At 46.7% G+C, this 23,492-nt stretch overlaps 1 protein-coding gene across 2 annotated transcripts in view; it reads left to right on the top strand.

The window, feature by feature from the left end:
- The window catches only part of CABP1 (calcium binding protein 1), a 47,563-nt gene that overhangs the window by 20,995 nt on the left and 3,076 nt on the right, over window positions 1–23,492 (top strand). Inside the window, exons 3-8 of one of the 2 annotated variants that reach the window (XM_006019844.3) lie at window positions 10,769–11,008; window positions 16,858–17,034; window positions 20,314–20,344; window positions 21,027–21,170; window positions 22,601–22,710; window positions 23,254–23,401. In XM_006019844.3, the coding sequence (XP_006019906.1) occupies window positions 10,964–11,008; window positions 16,858–17,034; window positions 20,314–20,344; window positions 21,027–21,170; window positions 22,601–22,710; window positions 23,254–23,401 (655 nt within the window). In that variant the 5' untranslated portion in view covers window positions 10,769–10,963. Of the gene's footprint in view, window positions 1–10,768; window positions 11,009–16,006; window positions 17,035–20,313; window positions 20,345–21,026; window positions 21,171–22,600; window positions 22,711–23,253; window positions 23,402–23,492 lie in introns of those variants that run through there. The other variant, XM_025199284.1, reaches the window with a different exon arrangement.

Genomic DNA, 23,492 nt, shown 5'->3' on the forward strand with positions numbered 1-23,492 from the left:
GAATGCGGCTGTGTGATGGCCAGGCAGCAGTAGCAGCAAGGCTGTGTGATACCAGGCCATGCCATGGGTAGCATGGTTGTGTGCTAGCTGGGCAGGGCTGTTGGAGGTACTGGAGCATACAAACACAACTCTGATTCATTTTTGTTTTGTCCTGTCAGCCCTACAGTGCTGGCCCAAACTGGCTTCTATAAGAATAGCTTTTCCTGGCCTTCCCTATGCAATATTAATTGGTAAGTGATGCCGCCATGTGAGACTCAACAGGTTTCAGAGACATTTTGCTTTCACATGCAGCTGGCCTGTTAAATCTTTTAATGAAGTGATTCCCCAACACGGTTGGTAGCATGGGGATGATTCGGGTCAGAGGTAGCCATGGGGGCCTTTCTGATATTATCAGTCTCTTTCTGTGGGTAGCCATGGCCGGTGGATCTGCTGTTCCCTTCTGCAGAGTCTGTGGGGGGGTTTATCTGTTTACTCATTGGTGCCTTTGGTCCCATTCCCAGATCATGTTTTCAATCTAGTTCTCTAAATGACATTGAAGTGGAGGACAAAGGTGTTGTCTATTTTTTTTCCCCTTCCCAGTTTATTTTCCTTTTTCTTCTGTCCCTTTGGAGATCAGTCCTTGTTCAGAGGGTCTGCCTGCTTCTCAGACTAAACCAGAACCAAGGAAAGCAGCTCTGTTTCAGACAGTCTGTATGTCAAGCTGTGTCTGTGAGCAACAGCCGTAAAAAAACATTCTCCCGTAAAGAGAATCAGGAACGTAAAGGTTTCCCAGCTTCCCACAGACAAGGAGGGAGCCCTGTTTCCCCTTGTTATCCATGTTATCTTGAGGTTCTTTGTCAGGCCACAGGCTCCTTGAATTCACTGGGAACTCTGAATAATGGGAGTTTTGCCTGAGTAAAAACTCAGGGCCCTTCTGACAGCTTGGAGCCCTTGTGACAGAAATGTATGAAAATCCTGGGTGGTGTGACCGAGAAAGCAGAGATGGAAGCAGTCATTTGTGTTTCAGAGGGGGAGGTTTTCAGATGCTCGGCTGTCTCCCACCACTACGATAGAGGCTCTTGGACACTGGGTCATGCTAGAGAAGACATGGTGCCATTGCGTCTCAGTGATGGAGGCTCTTGGGTGCAGGGCTGTGTTCAGTTCTCAGACTCAGACTCTTTGGTGCTGTGCTCTAACAGAGAGGAAGCCTCCATGTTTCACTGTTCCTTAGTGAGCTGAGGCACTGATGGCATATTTATTATTCAACAGCATGATTTGGGGTGGAGGGAATTCCCTTATTGTTCTGTGGTAGTGCTGACCCCATTAAATCTTGCCCGATTAAGTGCTGAACTTGGGTGCACAGTGTAATACTGAGAAAAACAGAAGGAATCCATCTTCCCTCCAGCTGATTTCCTCTGCCTGTGCAGTTCTTCCTGCTGCGTTTACTGTGATGTCCGGAGTGAGCCCAGAGAGGAAAAGAGTTGGTTCTGAGACCGAAATGCTGAACCCGACAGAGAAAGCACAGAATAGGGAGTTGCTATAAAGTCATCCCTGAGACTCTAACTATGGGGAGTATTGGAGGATGGGGAAAAGCTGGTTCACAGACCTTTAATTCAGCCCCCTTGGAGCCTATAGGAAATCAAGGCAAGTGGAATAGCTGGTTTGGAAACAGACCCCTTGCATAAATCCAAAGTGCTGTGACTCAAGTCACTGGATTCAGGGGATGGGTCCTGGATTGTGATCCTGGGAAGATCTTTGCTGCACTTCCCTGCTCCAGACACCTCCTTTCTGCCCTGTTAGTGTTGAGCCCCTCCCTTCTCTCCCTGTGTTGCCAGTCCCCTCTGCCTCCTCAGGGACTTTTTCTTTTTCCCTGGGACTCCCCTGGGAGGTGGTTCTGCTCTGTCAGTGACACCAAGGCGCCCTCTGCTGCCGGCCACCAGAACCCACAACAGGTTCGGGCGTCCTTAGTCTAGTGATGGTTTATCTAATGTCCTTATCTCCCCAAGCTGTCATAGATCTGCTTGTCAGCCCTGTGGGCTACTGTTGGAGCTCAAAAACCAGGACACACTGAGGTAGGCTGTAAAATACACAGAACTCTCATCCTCTCCCAACTTACCAATGCAGCATGAGGGTTTTAAAATTCATAGCCCCTTCCTTCTGAAGCAGGGAGTGGCACTCAGCTATCATCACTGTACAGGTGGCGTATATATTAGGGAAATAGTACACCTAGCTACAACCACTACTCAAGTATATGCATGAGTTCATGCATACATATATACACCCTGTATGCGTCCAGCCAGCTTTCACACACAGTATTTTACTGGTACTCCTGACTTAACATCATCCCAGTTAATGTTGTTTTGTTATTACGTTGCTGATCTATTAGAGAACATACTCGTTTAAAGTCACACAATGTTCGGTTATAACGTTGTTTGGCTGCTGCCTGCTAGTAGGTAACTACTGTGATGTAATTGGATTCGCTTCACATCGTTTTGCTTTGTTCATTTTTCAAGAACATAACTATGATGTTAAGCAAGGAGTAGTTGTATGTATACACACAGTCTGTATACATCCCCCTGTATGCAGACATACAGCCTATACTGCATACTTCTCTATGTTTCATAGATTCATAAATGTTAAGGTTGGAAGGGACCTCAATAGGTCATCGAGTCCGACCCCCTGCATAGGCAGGAAAGTGTGCTGGGTTCAGATGAACCCAGCCAGATGCTCATCTAACCTCCTCATGAAGACCCTCAGGGTAGAGGAGAGCACCACCTCCCTTGGGAGCCCATTCCAGATTTTGGCCACTCTAACTGTGAAGAAGTAATGTCCAGTCTAAATCTGCTCTCTGATAGCTTATGGCCATTATTTCTTGTGAATAGAAGGGCGCCTTGGTGAGTAGAGCCTCCCCCCTTAACCATACGAGTGGCCCTTCTCTGGACCCTCTCCAGGTTATCCACATCCCTCTTGAAGTGCAGCGCCCAGAATTGCACGCAGTACTCCAACTGCGGTCTGACCAGCGCCCGATAGAGGGGAAGTATCACCTCCTTGGATCTATTCGTCATGCATCTGCTGATGCACGATAAAGTGCCATTGGCTTTTCTGATGGCTTCATCACACTGCCGACTCATGTTCATCCTGGAGTCCACTAGGACTCCAAGATCCCTTTCCTCTTCCGTGCCACCAAGCAGGTAATTTCTTAGGCAGTAGGTATGCTGGACATTTTTCCTCCCTAGGTGCAGCACTTTGCACTTCTCCGTGTTGAATTGCATTCTGTTGTTTTCTGCCCACTTGTCCAACCTGTCCAGGTCTGCTTGTAGCTGTTCCCTGCCCTCCGGCGTGTCCACTTCTCCCCACAGTTTTGTGTTATCCGCAGACTTGGACAGAGTACATTTCACTCCCTCGTCCGAGTCGCTGATGAAGACATTGAAGAGTATCAGTCCAAGGACCGAGCCCTGCGGGACCCCACTGCCCACACCCTTCCAGGTCGAAACCGACCCATCCACTACGACTCTCTGGGTGCGACCCTCTAGCTAATTCGCCACCCACCAGACTGTGTAGTCAGTCACACACACACACACACACACACGCACGCGCGCACGCACGCGCGTGTACGTCTTTTTATACACACATGCAAAAATCTATGGACAGGCAACTTGCATACACACGAATACCTTAAATATATATCTACACTTGTGATTCTCAACCACGATGCCAGGGCACCCTGCGGTGCTGTAAGATCCTTTGAAGAGTGCTGGGAGCTGTGAGGAGATAAGCACAGGCTCAGATCAGCCCACTCTGTAAGGGGGGCTGGGCAGTGGGGGTATTAAATAAGTTGGTTTTCAAAATGCGGTACTGCTCAATTCACAAGAGTTATAGAGGGGTGTCTTGAGTCCAGTGAGGGTGCCATGAGTTTAAAAAAGGCTGAGAATCAGTGATGTACACACACACATGCAAGCACCAACATGTTTGTACATAGATACCCTGAGACATGCTTTGTATAATAAAATGTAAATACCTCCCGCCTTGTGCAGGACTTTGAGTGCATGTACATTTACCCATCTACTGTTCTTCATATTAAGTATGCTAAGTATATTCATACACAAAAAAGAATACACCCATTAAGACACAATTCCATATGCAAAAATACACATGCAAAAACCTTCTTCCTAGATGCACATTTTCTGACGATCGTATTTACAGCCCAGCATGAATATACCTGTATGGAAATGTAGGCTGACATTCTCAAATTTGATGCCCAAATTTGGCAATCTACAGGTATGTACAGCTAGATAAAAATAGCCAGATTTTCAGAAGTGCTGCATAGCCAATGATTGATATGTGCCACTAGGAAAGGAAGGATGAGCTTTTTGTTGATGCTCAAAATCAGGGACAGGATATCCATGTTGTTCCTAGTTATGTTATCAACTTGTGCCTCAGTTTGCCCGCCTGTACAGGAAGGATGATAGTGCCTGCCTCACAGTGGGATTTATTCAGCTATGTCAGCTCCTCAGCTGTAAGGCACTAGAGATATGCAGAATATAGTCACAGAGCCCCCTCTATGTACTGAACAGGGACACAGAAAAACACAATCCCACTTGAACACATCCATGCAGATTTTGCTTTGCTTGGCTGAAGATTTTGTCACATTCATTTCTTCTAAAGAGCCTAAGGGATGGGAGCCAAGCACATAGAAGTGCTGAGGGGCTGTGGGCAGGCTTTCTGCATGCAGCAGGTCTGCCAGGGAACATTAATCTTTTTCAGCGATTTTGTTTTTAAACAAATATCTCATCTAAAAGGACATGGTAAAACATCCAAATAAAACCAAACTAAACACAGATCCATTAAATATTCTGCTCATCAAATATACAGCATTGTTATCTAACACTAAAATGCACTAACCCACTGGTTGGATGAGGCTTATCTCTTGAAAGAGAGAAAGAAACATTTCAATAATAAATTAATCACCCTTTAAAGTAACCTCTGCAGACTGCAGAGAGCGCAAACTGCCTTGGCTTTTGTTTTGTGAACTCTCACTGGAGTCAGCAGACTTTCACAAGGGGCCAAGCAAGGAAGAGTTTAAGTCCCCAAGACAGTAGATGTTATTTTTCACCCAAATTAGCTGTGGTTCTTTCTGGCATCACAATGCCAGTTTCCATTTTCCTCTGCTGAGCCATGAGTGGAATTGATTTTCAGTTACAAGCAGCTCTAGGGTGTGCATCCAGGAAAACATGCTTAGCTAAACTTGGGCTCCTTTTGATAATCTAGTGACATTCCTGTGACCTTACAGAGAGACAGCAGGGTGTATGAATCTGAATCACCCTACCAATGAATCCCCTATTTAGGATGGAGGCAAGCAGCTCTTACAATCTGTGTAGTCCCATGCAGTTATTTAGCAGCCTTTTGTAGCAAGATGAGGCCACCAAACTCAATATGCCTATGACTGAAGCCACCATTAAATCAAGGCAGTTGGAATATTCTCATCTTCAATCTACCTATCTCTCACTGAATGTACGCTGCATTTAAAGAGCACCTCACAGCCACTTTGCAGAGGGACATGCTGTGATCATGTCTTCCCACATTGGCATGCTGCCTCCCCTCTGGGGAGAAGCAGGCCAGCTGTGTAACGCTGGACAGCAACACGACATAACAGCTTAGGACAGGAAGTAACAAACCTGTCTTTTAAGTTGAAAAACTGCAGGAAGAATGTAGGGAGAAAGAAGATGATCAGTCACATTGGAATTTGGCCAGAAGACCTCAGCCTGGAGTTAACACCTTCCCTCTTTACAAAAAGTGTCATTGGATCCTTAGTGCTTTATAAAGGCACCTTCTAGATTCATACAATCCTGCAGTGTCATGCTGCAGTATTGGGTTAATACTGCTTGCAAGGAAAGAGTTCTACCAGCACTACTTCCTTCTGAACCTTAGTGTCCCCTCCTGACCCACTTTATCTTGAGAGATCTGATGTGATCAAAACATAAGTAAGTACCACAGCAGTATCATGTGTTTGTTTTTCCAGGCAGTGAGCCTGATTCTCAGTTCCTCTTTTCTTGAGCTGAGGCAGGGAGGCCAAGGCGAGGAGGTAGATGTTGTTTTAGTACATCTTTGCACTGCATTTATTCAGGGGCTGTGTGGGGCTAACTCTTCCAGCCTGTTGCCCTCTGGGCTGATTGAACTTAGTCCTGGCTTTTTATAGTCACTGAAGGGTCTTGAAAAACAGAGAATAGCCATAGGACTGTGCCCAATGGCTACCCTCACTCCTGGTTTACCTTCTGTGCTGGGGGCTGGGAGCAGGGCTAGCGACTGTCAACTGTTTATGCCAACCGTGCAGTCCCTCTGTGTAGGGGTATTCATTTCAACACACTTTGTATGGAACTGGGACTCAGACCTAGTGGACACATCTACATGAGATGCTAACTACAGAGTAGCCTAATAACACTGTGCAGTCACATGCTGGGCAAAACCCATGCTAATATGCTATTGCACAGTAGCATTAGGCTAGCATTAGTGTCACTAAAAACCCATGCACTGGTGCTACTGTGCGGTAGGGCAAATTACTGCACATTGATTTAGTTCTTGGTTATCCAAGCACTAAAACTTAGTGTGCTGTAACTATGGTTCATTAATGAATGTGTAGCTAGATCAGTGGTTGGCAACACAGGTCCCATGGGCCAGATCTAGCCTGCAGTGCCACTGGATCCAACCCACAGAGTTAGAGGGCTTTGTCTGCGCCCACGCTGGGGCTGGGCAGCTGGAAGCTTCTCCCTGTCCGCCTCCTTCCTTCCCCCAGGCTGCAGCATGGATACAGCTTCCAGCTTATGGGGAGCTGTGGCACAGCCAGGTAGCTTCCAGCTGTCCCTACACTATAGCTGGCAAGCTGGGGGATAAAGGGGTGGTGGCAGGCAGGGCAAGGAGGTGCGTAGGGAAGCAGTGGCAACATGGACACAGTTCCTAGTTTGGCCCCATTGTGAGTGCAAAGTAAAACCTCCTGATGCTGACACACCGCCAAAGCCCCTGGCCATGTAGGTTGTTCTGGCCTGCAGCTTGTGAAGGTTGTTGACTGCTGTCCTAGATGAAGATAAAAGATCAAATATTGTAAGAGACTTGAAGGGGCACAGGAGTGTTTTACCCCCTAGGAATTGCTACTTCCCCACTGAAAACTCTTCTCCTGTGCTGTCAAAGAAGGCTTTAGTTTGATAGAGTCATCTCAGATTTTGAGTTGACCTTTTATCTGTCTCCTGCAGCCACTGAATATAACCCATAGCAGCTGCCACCAGCTTCATCACAGCTAGTCCCCAGCAGCATTTCCTTTGGAAAGAAGTTCCTCTTAACATGGTGTTAGCCCCAAGAACAGCCTTGCTTCAGTTTATAGATTTTAGAGATGAAAAAAGACATCTTATTAGGTCATCAAATCCATTTCCCTGCTTAGTACCAGGCTACTGCAGGATCCTTCATGCTCCATGTCTAAGTCAGTCTTCAGGCCAAGATCCTATTTTCTTCATGTTAAATTCCAGCTCCATGCACAGCATCTTCTTGTTCTGTGCCAGATCCCACACCCCTGCCAGGCTTTATCCACCCTCCTTGCAATTCTTAGTAGGGATGGAAAAACCCAGCTGAGATACATATTTCACAAAAACCTTGTGAAATTGTAGTTTGACACGATTGAAGAACAGTGTGTGGACAAACATAGGCACACATGTACATATACCAGGCACACAGAGGCACACCTCCACCACCCACATACATGGACACACAAATGCTTGTGGCACACTTATCCTAGGCTTCCTCTCATGCCCTACACAGCAGTCTTAGGGCAGAGGACAGGAGAGGATAGAATCCATTGCCTTTCTGAAATTTCTGACTCCCTCTGATGCACCATCTTACTGCACGTCACTAGGGCATAGGGATAAGAAAGCAAGCAGAGCCACATAAGTAAATCAGTTGCTTAGGAAGCAACAGGCTCTCTCTCCCCTGGATTGGGGAGTTGCTGGGCAGTTGATCCATTTTTTTTTTTTCCTTAGAGGTCGGGTTGATGGGAATAAGAAGACAGAACTACCATGTGGCAGTACTCAGGGTGAAGTAATATCATTCCGCCTCCTCCCCACTGCACTGTCCATGCCCTGGAGGATTATGCCCATGCTGCAAACCTGGGGCCAACAGGCTCCCAGTAACTCTGTCTTCCCAGACTCAACTCCCTTCCAAATGTAGTAGTGCTATTCTTGGTCCTCCAGCTCTGCCTTCTTGGTCCATCTTTCCAGGACCCCTGTTTACACACGCTCATTTCCTGTCTTTGTAGACTCTCCCCTTGCAGTTTGAGTGTTTTGATGAATTTTACTGCCAGCACCCTGTCTGGCGAGAGATGCCTGGCCCAATCACACCATTCCTCCCCCTCTTGGAGGACATGGAAGGCAGACACTTCTCAGTTGCAGGTCATTCCTGGCCTCCGTGCAGCCTGTCACTGGGAGATTCATTAGCAGCAGGGAGGTGATTCTCTTGTATTTTCACTCTGGACTTGGAGTCATTTGTCTCAGGAAGGAGCTGAGGTGCCTCACTTGCTATGTGACAGCTTCTGTTCAAGGGGGACAGTCACGTTGTCAATAAACAAGGAGCCCGGGGACAGCTCTGCTGACAAAGAGCATTATTAACGACCAGCTGCTTGCCCCAGTGTGGATCAGTGCTTTATTAGCATCTCCGAGTAATGAAAGAGAAGCAGCAAGAACTGGCAGCTGTCATCAGACATGTACGCAAGAGGGGAGGAGCTGGAGTCCATCCGTAGCTGGTGCCACTGCCCCATTTCCTAGAGCCATCCTGCTGCAAGAGACTGCCACTAGAGCAGACTCCCCCACAGGCACATGCTTCTGCGCTTTCCTTTACAACAGTGATTTATGAACTGTAGTCTACAAAATGCTGGAGCAGGCAGCAGGCCAGGTTCACTGCTGCTGCAGATTAATAAGAATTATACTCCATTGTGCCACCTCAGCCCCTGGTACCCTGAGGAAGAGCAGGCTGCATTACTGCTGCTGTACTTGGAGCGTGGAACTAGGGATAACTAATAGGTCCTCACATGCAGTCTGCCCAAGAGATGTCCCAAACCAGCACTTCCTGTGCTTACCGCACAGCCTTCCCACAGGGCTAACATTGCCACATAGTGCAAGGCAGATTCCAGTTTTACACAATTTCTCTCTTGGGAGGTGGCTGCTAGAATAGAGAGTGAGAACCACTGTCCTGCGGTGTCTCCTGCTGGTTGACACTAAAACTAGAAAAGCTGCTGACTCCTTCCCTAGATACCCACCTAAACCAAGAACTCCTACAACATGGACGAGCCCACAGAGCTGTGGAGTAGTTGTGGGTTCTCCTTGAACCTAATGTTCCTGCACTATCCCCCACAGTATCTCCCTCCCCTGCTGGACTGAGTGTAGAGGCAGGAAAATGCCTTCCTTGCTGTGACCTTGATGATTTGTCCTCTATCCTGCACCTGAGAACTCATGATGGGGGAGTTATCCTATATATTTTGTACAAAAACACAGGGAACCAGGGTTTAACCCTGAGCTGGATCCCTTCACAGCTTTTTCTCTGGAACTATGCTTGTGAATAGTGTTGTGAAGCATTTCAACCAAACTTCCATGTGTCCTAGCAGATAAGTCCATGTTTTAAAGTACAGGTACAGCCTCAGCTTCAGCCTCATCTCAGGCTTTGTGGTTATAGATGGAAGTAGCTCTCCATTCCATGGCTTGGTGGTTACAGAATTGTAGTTATAGAGGCTTAATATCTAAGGATTCATCCACTGTTCTAGTCAAAACCTTTTGGAACAGCAGCCTCCCTTCAGAATCAATGTCCTCAGTCTGGGCCTGAAGCCAGAGAAAATTTGTTTCTCCCCATTTGAAGGGTGAGTAAGGAGGATGAATCTATTACCTTGATGAATCCCAGAATGAGAGAAGGTTCCAAGTCCTACGGTTCTGATGCAGATCTGGGTATTGAAGCACCCAAAGTTGCACCCAAGTTGTGTTTGTGGATAAGAATTTGCTTCTTAGATAGAAGATACAGGATGTTCTGTGACATCTGGATCCGTAATTGGAATGCTTACTTCCCCAAAAGTTGGAGCTGTTGAGCTGCAGGTATTTGGAGCGGGCCCTTCTCTGCTCGGAGAAGTGCAAGAAAAACAGCAGCTAGTAGTTTCCTAACTGCAGAAGGCAGGCAAGACCCTGACATTTGAATGGCACCTGGTCTGTCCTCCGTGGTCAGAAGTTACTTGCAGGGGGCAAAGAGAGTCAAGGAATCACTGGCTGCTGTCTTCAGTTGCTTGTTTTGTGGTCTTCTATTTTTTGTGAAGGCAGAGCAGGTCCCATCCAGCTAAATGGTCTATTTCTATACCAGATGGAGCTCTGATCTGCTCTGTGCCTCTGAGTGAATTGCCTTCCTTCCTCCAGCCTAGCTCTTTGGTAATTGAAAAGCTGAGGGGCTGGAAGTGAGAATGAGGGGGGAGATATAGGATAAGATGTTCATAGGCTATGTGGACCCAAACTAGCCAGATTCCCTGGGCTCATCACTGAAATCACTTCTTATGATGTCTCTGGTTTAATTCCCCCTGAATCAGCCCTCTCCTATGAGTGAAACAATCTTCTCTGCAGATTGAGGGGGGGTGGGAGGGATTTGAACATTAATCTGATGTAGATTATACAGCTGCCTCCCTCTCTCTGTCCTTCTCACTCTTTCTCTTCCTCTCTCTCTCTCTTTCTTTCTTTCTTTCTGTTTCTTTCCCTCCCTCTCCTTCCTGCTTCATCTCTTCAAGAAAGTGAACATAAAGTAAAAACAGAAAGAGAGAGAGAGGCAGAGAGAAAAAGCTCCCTGAAGAGGGAAGCCCCAGCAGCCAATAGCTGTTTGGATTTCACTGGCGCTGCCTTTCTTGCTTTGCTCCCAAGGAATACCTTTAATGGAATCAATTGCTTCGGTTTCTTTGTAACAAGTCCACCGGAAAGGCAGACTTATGGGCAACTGTGTGAAGTCTCCACTGAGAAACCTCTCAAAAAAGGTATGTTCCCCATCAAAGTACATTTTGCGTGTTTCAGATCCTGCTTCTTGGAATGGGTGACATGGGTAGGTGGGAAGGGGAAGGATTAAAGAAATTTCTCTGTGAAGAGTTCAGTTCCCTCTGTCATCTTCTCCCTAAGAGCTGTTCATTCAAGTGCTGAACCTAGGATGTTGAATGCCATAACTTATATGTAAATGTGTGTGTGCATATGCATGCATGTGACTAGGAATGTGTCCGTGTGTGTGTGTGTGTGTGTGCATATGCACACAATTGCATACTTGCTCTTTTGTGCAAGTGTGCATAAGTGTGTGGGCATATATGTGTGTACATGTTTGTTTATATAGCCACACATGAATAGGTGCATATATTTGCGTGAATATGCATGCAAATTCAAATGCATATGTCAGGGCATATGCATGTGAGTGTATCAAAGTATGTGGTGTTTTTATGTGCATATGTCACATGCACATGGACATGTAGGAGCACATTAACTCGTTAACATATGTCCCTGTTACAGTGTATGCAAGTGAATACATGAATGAGTGAGTAAGTGTGTCAGATATATGTGTGCACCTCCTCTGTAGGTGCATTCACTTCCATGAACTTGTACATATGTAATTTGTGCAACATTTATGAATACATGTGAAAGGACAAAAATGTAAGGATATGCATGAGTGTGCATCCACATGTATACATGTGTATGTGCATGCCTCTGTGGATACCTGCATATGTGTGCACTTGTTTTTAAGATCTCACGGAGGAATATATGCAAGTATGCTGGAGCTTTTGTGTGTATCCATGTACCTGTATGTGCCTCAAGTGTTTGTCTATAGGTGTGCCTGCCTTCTGTGGTGTGGGCACACAGGCCCAGAGATGAGCATGAGCTTGTGAATAGCCAAGTATGTCCCTGTATGTGTGTTTATGCCTTCTCTCATGTGTCAGCACACTCTGTGTGTACACATGTTCATGGTCACGCCTGCATGCATGTGCATATGCCATGGTTGTCTGTAGCTTTAACCCATGGGCTGCTCTATGCTTAGATCACAGAATGGTTCAGGGATGAATTAGACTTAGGAGCCAAACTGCCATTATGGGCTAAATTGAGGGAATTAGTCTCCTTGGTCACGTCATTTATCTAACTAGGGAAGGAGTTCAGCCAGCGGGTGAGAGCAGAATTTACCTGGAGACACTGAAACGAATAATAATTCGCCAAAAAGAAAAACCCTGTGTTCCTTAAAAGGGAAGGGTCATAATAGGCACTGAGAGACCATCTTTAAACTGCAGACTTACCATGCCATGAAGCACCATCCTCAAACATGGTGCAAGAAACATCACGCACTGCCTTCTTGGACTGGAAGCAGTGTAGCCGAGTCCCCACAGTGCCAAGGAAAAGCTAATTGGCTCTCTCTCTCAGCAGAGCTAATTAACCTATCCTTGGCACAATGTGGACATGGCATCCTTGCTTCCAAGAAGCAAGGAAGCACCTTCAGGGGCCCTACGGAGCGTTTTCAGGCACTGCTGCTGGGCACAGTCAGCTTTCAGTCTGAGCATAGTGGTCTGCAGTGAGAATCCCCCCAGCCCCAAAGCAGAGACCCTGCTGGCAGTGAAAAGCCCCAGCCGCAGAGAAGCTCGCGGTGTGGAGGCCATGCTGTTAGTGAGCCAGCACACACCAGAAAGCAGCTCAGCATTCCAAGGCACAAGACGGCAGTGAAATAGCCCCTCAGGAAGAAAGCACAAATAGTGGAGGCTTCATTGGTAATAAAATGGCACCTCCCTGAGAATTCAGTGTGCTGACACTGGTAATTAAATGTTGCTGCTGTACAGAAGTTCACCGCAGGAAGGCTTCTTTAGCAGTGAAGTTTTTTTTTTAACTTTGCATTTACCGCTTTATGGGAAAAACACCCCAGTGCTATCTCAAATCCCATGACACGGTATACCTGTGAGTTGTGCCGTCTTGGCTAGTAGTGGCAAAGCACTGCTGTGGAGGGAGGAACCCACCCGAGCAGGGCCCCACTGTTTTGTGGTGTCTGTATGCAGTGAAGGAATTCATTCCAGAGCAGTTCGTCAGCACTGAGCTGTTTCTTCTGGTCAGTGTGACCCCAAGGAAGAAGCAGAGGAGGAACTTGTGGGTCAGTCAGCTGGAAATGCCTGAACTTCGCACATCTGAAAAGGTCACACTGGCTGTTTGTGAGCTGTCTCTCATGTGCATAAAATCGAACAGACTGCAGCTGCTCTTGTCTTTAATGTGGAGATGTGGCTTGTGGCGACTGTAGTTCCCAGCACACATCGTGGCCTGGTAGTCAGATCGAAATGGAGTGTTGCATTCTGGGTTTTTCAGGCTCTTTCTAGGGAATATCTTTGTAGTCATTTACTCCTTTGTTCCTGTGAGCCACTTAAAAGGATGCAATTTTCACATACTTACAAAGGCTGGGAATGGAAGGGTTAAAGATGAGAGCAACCACAGACTGAAGTACAGGATTTTGCAAAGTCCACTTCAGCGAGTTTGAAATAAGGCCCCATGGCCCATTCCTCTGAGGTGCTGAGTCCTCTCCACTCCTGTTGATTTCAGCGTAATCTGACTTTAGTCAGTATCTTGCAAGATTGGACTTTGAGCTATCATGACCTCAGGCTACTATTTAGTATAGCCCTCTTCCTCATTTCCTCAGGTGTAGGCCTTGGCAAGTGGAGGGGGAATTGCAATAAGGAAGAAAAAAAGATGGGAGATGGACTGAATTAAGCTTTGTCAGGGAGATTCTGCCAGTTTCCCCCAAGCTGAAACTCTACTGAGTGTCCGTGTCCTGTTTTGAGACAGAGAAACCACCTACATTAGGATGGTGCCAAGCCAGGGCCACCCAGGTACGGTCAAGTGTTCTTTACTTGCAATCAACAGGCTGCTGTAGGGGAGAGATTTTAACATGACTAGGAAAATGGGGACAGAAACCTAGAGGCCTCTTGCATTTGATAAACATCCCCCCAGGCAGAGAGAGGATGGCTTTTCCATGATGCAGATACTGCCCCTAGTGCTTTCCTTGAGCTTTGTTGACATAATTTCAAACAGAGAAGAGGGGACAAAAAGGGCCTCAGTGAAAAAAAAAATCTCTTTTACTCAGGCCATCTCCCTTAGCAGCTTCTCTCACTACTGTGATCCCAGCACTTGGTGTGCTGGAGACAGTAAACCTGCGTGTACGTGAGAGAGGATCTTGGCATAGCCAAACTGAGACATCCCTGGTAGCTTAGGTGGAGGAGGAAGTAATGGAAATGCTGAGTTTGAAGGCTAGCCTGAGATAACAGGGAACCATCTCCCTTTGATCTCTGGCAAATGGCAACATAAAACAGAGAGAGTTCAGAATAACTTAAAGCAATGAAGATGTCTCAAGGGATGGACTGAGGACTGGTTTCTGCAGCCCTTCCCATCTGCAGCACTGCCTCAGAGCTGAGTATCTTGAGCTCAAACTTCATTCCCATCCAGTACATTGTTGGGAGCTCACAGCATACTGGTGTGTGTGTGCAGCAAAAAGCACCAGTATCATTTACACTGCTTGGCAGTCTCAACAAAGACATAAAGGTCTCAATGGCAATACATCTTGCCCTTCCAGAGTGTCTGTGGGTCAGGATTGGGCACGTTGGCAGGGGAATGTTGGAGTCTGCCCCATTTCTTCCTCTGCTGTGGATAAAAGTCTACTGGGCTCTCAGTCTGACACCTTTCCCCAGTTCTGCAGCCACTTTTGGGAAGCACCCAGCTTTCTTTCCACTGTAGGAGCTGGTGCTCAAGCCAGCCAGGTATTCCAGGAATGGCAGTGGAGGAGCTTGAGGCCCCCTCACTTATCTTGCTCCTCTCAATGCTCAGGTCAGCATGTTGTTGCTTCTCCCACAAACAGGTGGCTGCCCTCATTGTGCCCTATATCTCTGTCAGAGCCATCTCTTCTTCTTTGGCTTCGTGTGTTTACAAGGAAGACGGGGAGGGGAGGCTTTCCAGCAGTTCACTGGGAGGCAATTCGGCAGCAGGAGCAAGTGGTGCTGTAGGGCAGTTCTGTGCAAGCCCTGACAATGATCCATGAGTGGTGCCAGCAAAGTGGAAGGGAGGGCATGTGGCATTAGATGAGGACAGAGAAGTGTCATTCCCATTACCTACCCAGCCGGTGGATCTGTGGCTTAATCCCCTTCTGGTCTGCTTTGCGTCTCTGGCAGTTATTTCATCAAACTGGTAATTTCTGTGCATATACGAAAATAACAGGGTAGGCTCCTGTTTGGTACAACTACAGTCACTTCATAATCAAGTCAAGTGGTTGGAAGGCTAAAGAGGTTTTCATCTCTCATTTGGTTCTCAAAGGAGTTACACCTCGGGCACATCTGGCCTGACAATCTGACATGTATATTTTGTCCTTAAACTGTACAGCATCATGCCGACGCCATGACAATTAGCAGAGCCTGTGATGTGCCAGGTGTGGATTGATGCTCATCTGTTATATTTTTAAGGACAAGCTCCCCATCTGCCATGTATAATCAGGTGAAGAGTTTCCTTCTCATCTGTGATTGCAATTAGAACACTGTTGTGCGTCATCATTTCCTTTACTTCATGGTTTTCTTTTTGCGTTGTTTTGGTTTTGGTGCTTTTGCTTGATATTCACACGGCATTATACATGAGCAGATTGCCTCAAGACTGTGTTTAAAAATGTAAACTACAAACCATGTGTGCAGTACAATAACATATGGCAGGCACAGCAAATAGATGCAGTAAGTGTGGGTGAGCATGAATGGGGTGTGCATGTGGCCGGCTTCTTAGCCTGGAAAGAAGTATGTGATTAAGAGTTAATACAGAGAGTTAATATAGAGAGAGAGGCAATAGCTGTTGCCAGAGCTGCTCTCATGACCTCTAGAAACATTATCTATAAATGTGGGAGCTCATTCCTGAAGCAGAAATGTGATATACAGTTAATGTTTTTGTATAAAACCAAGGGTCCTGTGGGTAGGGTTAGCTTTTTATAGCTGCATGGGAATACCAGGAGAAGATGAGCCATGGAAAAGCATGTCTATATTAGGAAAGCAGTGACTCCTTATAGAATCGGATGTTGGATTCTATTCTAGAGCCTCGTTTGATGGGCTATGTGGACTTCTGAGAGTGGTCTGTGAAAATGCAGACCAGACAAGGGTAGTGAGACGGTGGCTGGCGGACTCTGAGGCTGTAAGAGGCCAGAAGAGACTGATATTATAATCGAACAAGAGAACAAGAATGTAACTAATTAGGATGGTAGTTCACTGGGAATGTGAGACGGCACCTGGATAAGCCTGCTGACACTGTAAATGATCCTCTGACAGTATTACTAAAAATCTGATGCAGGTATTTATGCACAGTTGTTAAACTGTGTTGCCTGAACGTGAAGACTAACACAGTTTCTCTGCCTGGTGTTCAGTTGAGGCCCCTGAATAGTTTCCCTGTGCTTGCACACTCATATCTTTATATCTGGGTATGCTAGTCCCTTTCAGCCCACACACAAAATTATTCACTCTGGGGCTGGAAGTGGGAGGGACAGGAGATGTTCACTTTCTATCGTGGCCTTTTTGTCTGTAGCTGAAGGGATGTGTGCTGCTTTGAGAGTTTGATGCCATTTCAAAGTGAAATCCTCCTTGGTGGCTAGACGTTTATCAGCCATTGAAAGCAAACTCGGTTCCTGCTGCTTCAGTACAAACCTGTAATAGATTCAAGGGGGAACAAGACTGGAGTGATCAAGGACATGTAAGGCTAATGACTCTACTAGGCAGTCCAGTAAAACATCAGAGCAAAGACTGAGACAAATAGGGAGGTAACTTCCTCTATTGTATTGTTTACTTGCTGCTGATTGGCTGGGAAGATCCGGCATGAGGAGAAGACGTGCTATAAAGCTGTCCAGACGAGCGAGGAGGGGCCGTCGGCCTGCGAGTACCAGGGTCCACTCATGGTGCTAGCCCAGAACTGCGCCGTCATGCACAACCTGCTGGGGCCCGCATGCATCTTCCTGAGGAAGGGCTTCGCAGAAAACAGGCAGCCTGTACGTAAGTTATACCTAGCCGGGCGAAATACACAAAGTGCAATGCACACGTGCGCGGACATACAGCCACACATGTGTTCCTGTGTATATGGAACTTGGAAATCCCCCAGCCTTGCAGACTAACATGCATATGCAATCATATGAACTGAAGGATGTGCAGAGAAACCTTGGCATCTAAATATCAGGTGAAGAATATATCACATGGGGGATAGATTTGTGCCCGCTCAAACAGGCACGGACTCAAGCACACCAAAGAAAGCAGTGTTCACATTTGATGTTCCAATGCAACATCCACATCTTATATATGGAGGCTTAGGTTAGCACATAGAGGCTAAATATTAAAAGGCTGATTAGAATGCCTCTGGGAACTGACTGTCGCATCGAGGTGCCCACACTGGACACTGGCCACACCTATACACAAGTGAGTACACTCTATGTGCCGAAACAAATCGCCATCTACGTTCACAGTGACTTGCAAGTTTTGACACATACGTACATTTGGCTGCAATTTCAAACATATGCACTTGAACATGCTAAATATAGAGATGCGCTTGCATCTGTGCATTCATAGCAAGTGAGGTATATATTACTGTAAACTCAAAATACATACAAACATTTCATCCCTATATTTAAATGCACATATACAGACACAATTTTATTAACATGCACATGTACATATATAAATAGATGGACATAAATGCATTTTCTTATTAACTTAAAAAGACCCCTGGTGTAGACACCAGGCTTTGTGTATCCCAAAGCTAGCCCCCAGCCAGCTGAGCTGAAAGAGAATCACCCTTGGTAGCACTCATCATAGGGCTTTTATCCTCTGCAGCCTCTAACCTCAAGTGCCATGTACTGTATAACCTCTAACCTAAGTTGCCACATATTTCCTTAGGCAGTTCATTAAAGTGCACACAGTGATATTTTCACACAAGCATACACTTATACTAGCACATAAGCAGCTATACAATCACATGTTCAAGCCAACAAGTGGATCTAAATTCCATATAGAATGCCAGTAGCTGAAAGGTGTCTGTATCCATTTTATTCAGACTTTGAGAATCCATAATATCGTATGGGGTTTCAGAAAGGATTGGGACATCTCTGACAACAGCCCTGCTATGGAGTGAATGTATTTAATAAACAGATTTGTTCCTTATTTTCTCTTTAGACAGCAGGACTTTGTGCATAAGACAGAACACTGTATTAGTGCAGGAAATTTTCCTCTACCTGACTGCTTTCTAGTCACCTCTAGTTCATTCTTAGGGTTTAAACTTTTTGAGCAGGTGTATGCCTTTTTCCATCTGTTCTCCTCAGAAGGCTTTAAATGATTTGGCTGATTTCTTCTTGGGCAGATGTTTTCCCATTTAATCATTTTAAGGGATCTTCCTTTGGATTTTAAAACGGCAAATCCTCTTGTGACTTTCGTGACCCCAGTTACTACTTGGTCCAGATTTGCCAAGGGGCCTGAGCTCAGAGCCCTGCACATGCAAATGCCTTAGGGTGCAAAATAGAGCCCATGCATAAAAACCCAGGAGACTTCCTCTTGGAAAGTTGGTGTGTTAATGATGCTGGCTATAAGATGGCCTTAAATGCCAATGCTGATGTGACTGGGAGGAGAGGCAGTCTGGTCGTTCCAGTAATGGAATAGGGCTCAGAAGAGCTGGGTTCTACTCCAGACACTGTTGCACACATATGAGTAACCTTGGGTGAGTCATGATGTCCTTCTGTTCAGCAGAGATGATAATGATACTTCTGCGTCTCGAACTGTGTTTAGGAACCTGCTGGTGCTTGATAATAACTCCAGGGTTTAATGCACTCCTGTTTGCAAAAGTCCTTGAGGGGAGGTGTACAAAGTGTTATTATTGATCATGTGCCTCTGTAATTCATTATGATATCACAGACAGGAAGGCAACAAGGCCTCCTGTCTGGTCTCAAGGGTCTGAATTGTTTTACAAATCAGTATTAATGAAAGCAGAAGAAATGGGATGACATGTTTGAAGTTACCAGATCTGTGAAGGATGAAACAGGAGTCAGAGCTCTCTGAAAGTTCCATCCAACACAGAGATGCCTCTGGGAAGGTTATGAATGGCAAGCTGATCGCTTCTCTGGCGCAGCCCCTCTTTGCACAGACGTAAACCAGTATGTGTCCTAGTTTGCTGTGTATTCCAGGCAGTCATTGTTAGCATTACCAGAGAAGCCTGCGGTTAAATAGCAAGAGCCCATCCTTATCAAACTGATCGAGGGCACAGTCTCCAGGGATCTGTGATGATACTGCAGAACCCCTGGGAGGCGAGTCAAAACACCCAGAGGTCAAGGGGAGAAGCCAAGACTCAGATGAGAAGGGAAATTATTTTTCTGTTGTTTCCAAATTCTGAGCTATTTGGATTTGCCATGAATGGGAGCCATGAATGGAGTTAGAAAGGGCTTTTACTAACCAGAAAGCAGTACATTTCCATGCTCAGCTCTTCTTCCTCTTGGTGCAGCCTCTGGAATTTTCTGTATTCTTTACATCCCCACCTGCAAAGTAACACAAATTGGATGTTTGAAGTTGCAGTGTTTCCTTATCATGGTGAATCTTTGTCCTGTTTTGTTTGTAGACGACCTTGCTGCTGTACATTTTGTATCCTTGCCTACGTGCCCAGGTTTAAAATGCTTGTTTTTGGAATTGAGTCTGGGGGGAGCTCACTGCTTCTACACTTCCTGCCTCTCTTAGAGGCGGGGCTGTAGGGAATGTCACTGGAGCACTGGCTGTGGGAGAGCTCGTGGCTACCTCTGTTTTTGCTGGGAGGACTGTAGAGAATGGTGTAGACTTGCCGGTTGTGGAGCCAGCTTGCAGCAATTCCAACCTCAGACATGCCCAACCAGAGTTACTGTAGTTAATATAAGAGCTGCAGAGGAACTCACCCATCTCTACCACCTGGAGTCAATGGAAGAGAGTGATGTAGGAGCTCATAGGGTCCTCTCATCCATCTGGAGGGGAATCCCCTTGAGAGGCCTCTACTGTCCCCTCCTTGGTGGTGAGTGCCCATCTGGCCAGCAGGCATGATGGAGCAGGGCTTCCATAGAGAAGTGTAGAGGCAGCCGCTGGCCCTCTCCTTTTTGGAAGGAGGGGATGCAAAGCCTTGCTGGCTAGATAGTATTAAACATGTCATCATTTTCCTGTTTCTTCTCTCACTTTCTGGTCCCCAACCTGTCTGCACTCATGACTGCCGTTCTGACACTGCCTCCCTACAAAACAGCCAGTGTTAACCATATAATGTTCTCTCTTTGCAGGACAGAGAACTGCGACCAGAAGAAATTGAAGGTATTGCTTTATCTCTCCCCTCTCTGTCTTCCTTTCTTCCTAACCAACATACTGAATAGCCACCAGAAACTGACCACCTAGACTAAAGCAAAGGGCAGGAACTTATTTATATCTGCTCCTAGAAAACATTTTAGGGAACAATATGGGACTGCAAGCCACAGGAGAGCTGTATACACTGCAGCTCCTGCAGAAAGAGGGTAGGCTGTAGAGTAGGTGTTCTCGTTATTGAGAGCTGACAAGTACTCCAGCTCCTGAAGAAGGGGCATACTGCCTACCATGGGAGTGTGCTGATGGGGGGGAACTGATGTACACTCCAGTGTCTCCTGGAGCACCTGTAAAGTGTAATGTAGGAAAGGTGCTGTCTATGGGGAGCTGGCATGCTCCAGCTGCTGCAGGACTGTAGCGAGCAGTGTGGGAGTTCTGGTTCAGTGACAGCTCAGAGACTGCAGTCTGAGCAATCTTAGCTGGAGGGAATGGTACAGTAGTGCTGATTGTGGGGGGACTCATACTTCCTCTGGTTCCAGCCTCCCTGTGGGTAACTTGCACTGAGAAAAAACATCTTGGGGATCATGTCTCAGAGCCTAGTACCCTGACAAACTCCTGACTCTTTGTGGAGATGCCCTAGGAAATCCACCTAACGCCATCGCTGACAGCATTGTCCTTGTTGGATTCACTCTCACAGAACTACGAGAAGCCTTCAAGGAGTTTGATAAAGACAAGGATGGGTTTATTAACTGCAGGGACCTGGGGAACTGCATGCGCACCATGGGCTACATGCCTACTGAGATGGAGCTCATAGAGCTTTCCCAGCAGATCAATATGAACCGTGAGTAATATCCACCCACTGGCATGTTCCCTGTCACTTCAGTAGTTTCTGCCTCCGTGCTTTCATCTCTCCCTGACAGTCTCTTGTTCTCATCTGTTCTGTGGTTCTCCTTTACTCTTTCTTTGTTCTTTTGTCTGCCTGCCTGTCTGTCATCCTGTTGCTCTGTTAGTCCATCTGTCTAGCTGTCTCTTCTAGGTCCATCAGTCAATTTACTTTTCTCCAGGCTACCAGCCTTTCTGGTTGATGTATGGGAGGAACATGTGGAAGGGGATGCCATTTGGATCTGCATAGTCAAGCGTTGCTCTCAGCATGTCGGTGATGAATGTTTTATTAGACCTGGTATCTAGACAGTGTCGGGCTTGGAAGTCTGTGCTGAGAAGGGAGGCTGGGTCATGATTGCACAAAGATCCTTTGGGGTGGGTGTAGTGATGTGTACAAGAGCTGGGGTGTTTTTTTGGGTGTTGCCATGTGCAGAGGAGTTAGATCAGAGGTGGGGGTGGTGCTGGGTTGTGAAGCAGCCCTCCCTCCACCTACTATCAGTTGAATCAGTTCTAGTGGAATAATGGGGGAATGTGTTTGCAAACAGACCTGGGATTCGCAGTGGCTTTATTTGCGTTCTTTTTTTTCTCCATCAGTTCTTTTTCCATACTCTGGCCTGTGGCAGTGCTGTACGGTGCCCACATTCACATGTACACAGGAGTATTCACTGTATTTTCTGTTGTGCTCTCTGGTCTTCAAAGTGTTAGTCATCCATTCAGGGAAGAGAAGCAGTACCATGTGATTTAAATGACCAATCATGCATAACAAAGAGCTGATAATCCTGGCGCTCCATTCCCAGGCAGTCCACAGGCTGTCCTTAACTCAGCCAGGTGGTCTGATGGACACGTAGGCATTTTAGAAAGTTCTCTCTGATTTGCAGATAGGACACCAACAGGAAGAAGGCTGCATCTTTTGAATAAATGGTTTTGATGGAATGGTGTGTCATCCCAGGGGGTGTATTCTGTCCCCTCCTTCAACAAGGTGCAGTGCCATACAGGAAGAACTCCCCTAGTGCATGTATGGCACAAAGTTGCCATAATCTGCATCCCTGCAAGTCCTAGCGTAGGGAGCGGGCCCATAGTGCAGGATATCGCAAGGATTTTGGGCTGTCCTGCTCCCCATAGGCAGCCTAGGATGGAGAAGCTGGGGCCAATTCAGCCCAGCCCAGAGTCCAGAGAGTGCAAAGATGCAATAAAGCCACCTTTGCTTAACTTCCCCCTTGCCTGCACTGTCAGTACCACCCGTCCTGGAGAAGCAGACCCTCTGCCTCCAGCGTGTGGCCACTATTCAGTGGAAGGTGTAGGTTGGGGGTGTTACCCTGAGCACTTTGGCATCACTAAATTAGAAGCATCTATTAATGTCTGATACGCAAATTTTCCTCTTGTCCCAAGAGGGTGGCCATGTGGATTTTGAAGACTTTGTGGAGCTCATGGGACCAAAGCTTCTGGCAGAAACTGCAGATATGATTGGTGTGAAGGAACTACGTGATGCCTTCAGAGAGGTGAGTACCACCTTCTGGGTGACCCTTTGAATGAGGTGAATGATCTGTCCTGGGCCACCTCTCCTCAGAGGTGAGCCTCTGCCTCTAGACAAGCTCTTCCAAAAGGTGAGCACTCCCCTTCTCTGACACAAAGATTGGAGAGAGGGTATGGGCAAAAGCAGGAGAGAGAAGACCCAGTGGAGAGGAAGAAGAAAGAGCAAATATAGCAAGGAAGGAGATATGAGAAAAAAAATCCAAACATGGAAGAAGGAAAACACAAGGAGAGAAACAGGGAACAGTGTCCAAAAGGGGAAAAGAAGGAAGATGGGATGTGTGGACTCCCTGAAGAGAGGGGATGACATGAACCAGAGCAGAAGAAGGAGGCCAAGGAAGGAGAAGGGGGAGCCAAGAGGGAGGGACAGTAGGGACCTCCAGGAGGAATTGATACCTCAAGTAGGGGAAGACACAAGGTCCAGTTCTGGAACCTCTGGCTGCTGAAAAAGGTAAGACAGGCTCCACTCCAGTTAACTGTTCCTCCTGCTGGCATGTGTTGTGTCCCTGCAGTTTGACACCAACGGTGATGGAGAGATCAGCACTAGTGAGCTTCGGGAGGCCATGAAAAAGCTGTTGGGGCAGCAGGTGGGCCATCGGGATATTGAGGAGATCATCCGGGATGTGGACCTGAATGGAGATGGGCATGTTGATTTTGAAGGTGAGAGGGAATACACCCCTGCCCCCTTCACTGAGATGTGGCAGATTTTCAGCTCAGCAGCTGGCTCACAGCCCTGCTTCAAGAATGGAAA

The sequence above is a fragment of the Alligator sinensis genome, unplaced genomic scaffold, assembly GCF_000455745.1.
Source record: "Alligator sinensis unplaced genomic scaffold, ASM45574v1 scaffold505_1, whole genome shotgun sequence".
Taxonomy (NCBI): domain Eukaryota; kingdom Metazoa; phylum Chordata; order Crocodylia; family Alligatoridae; genus Alligator; species Alligator sinensis.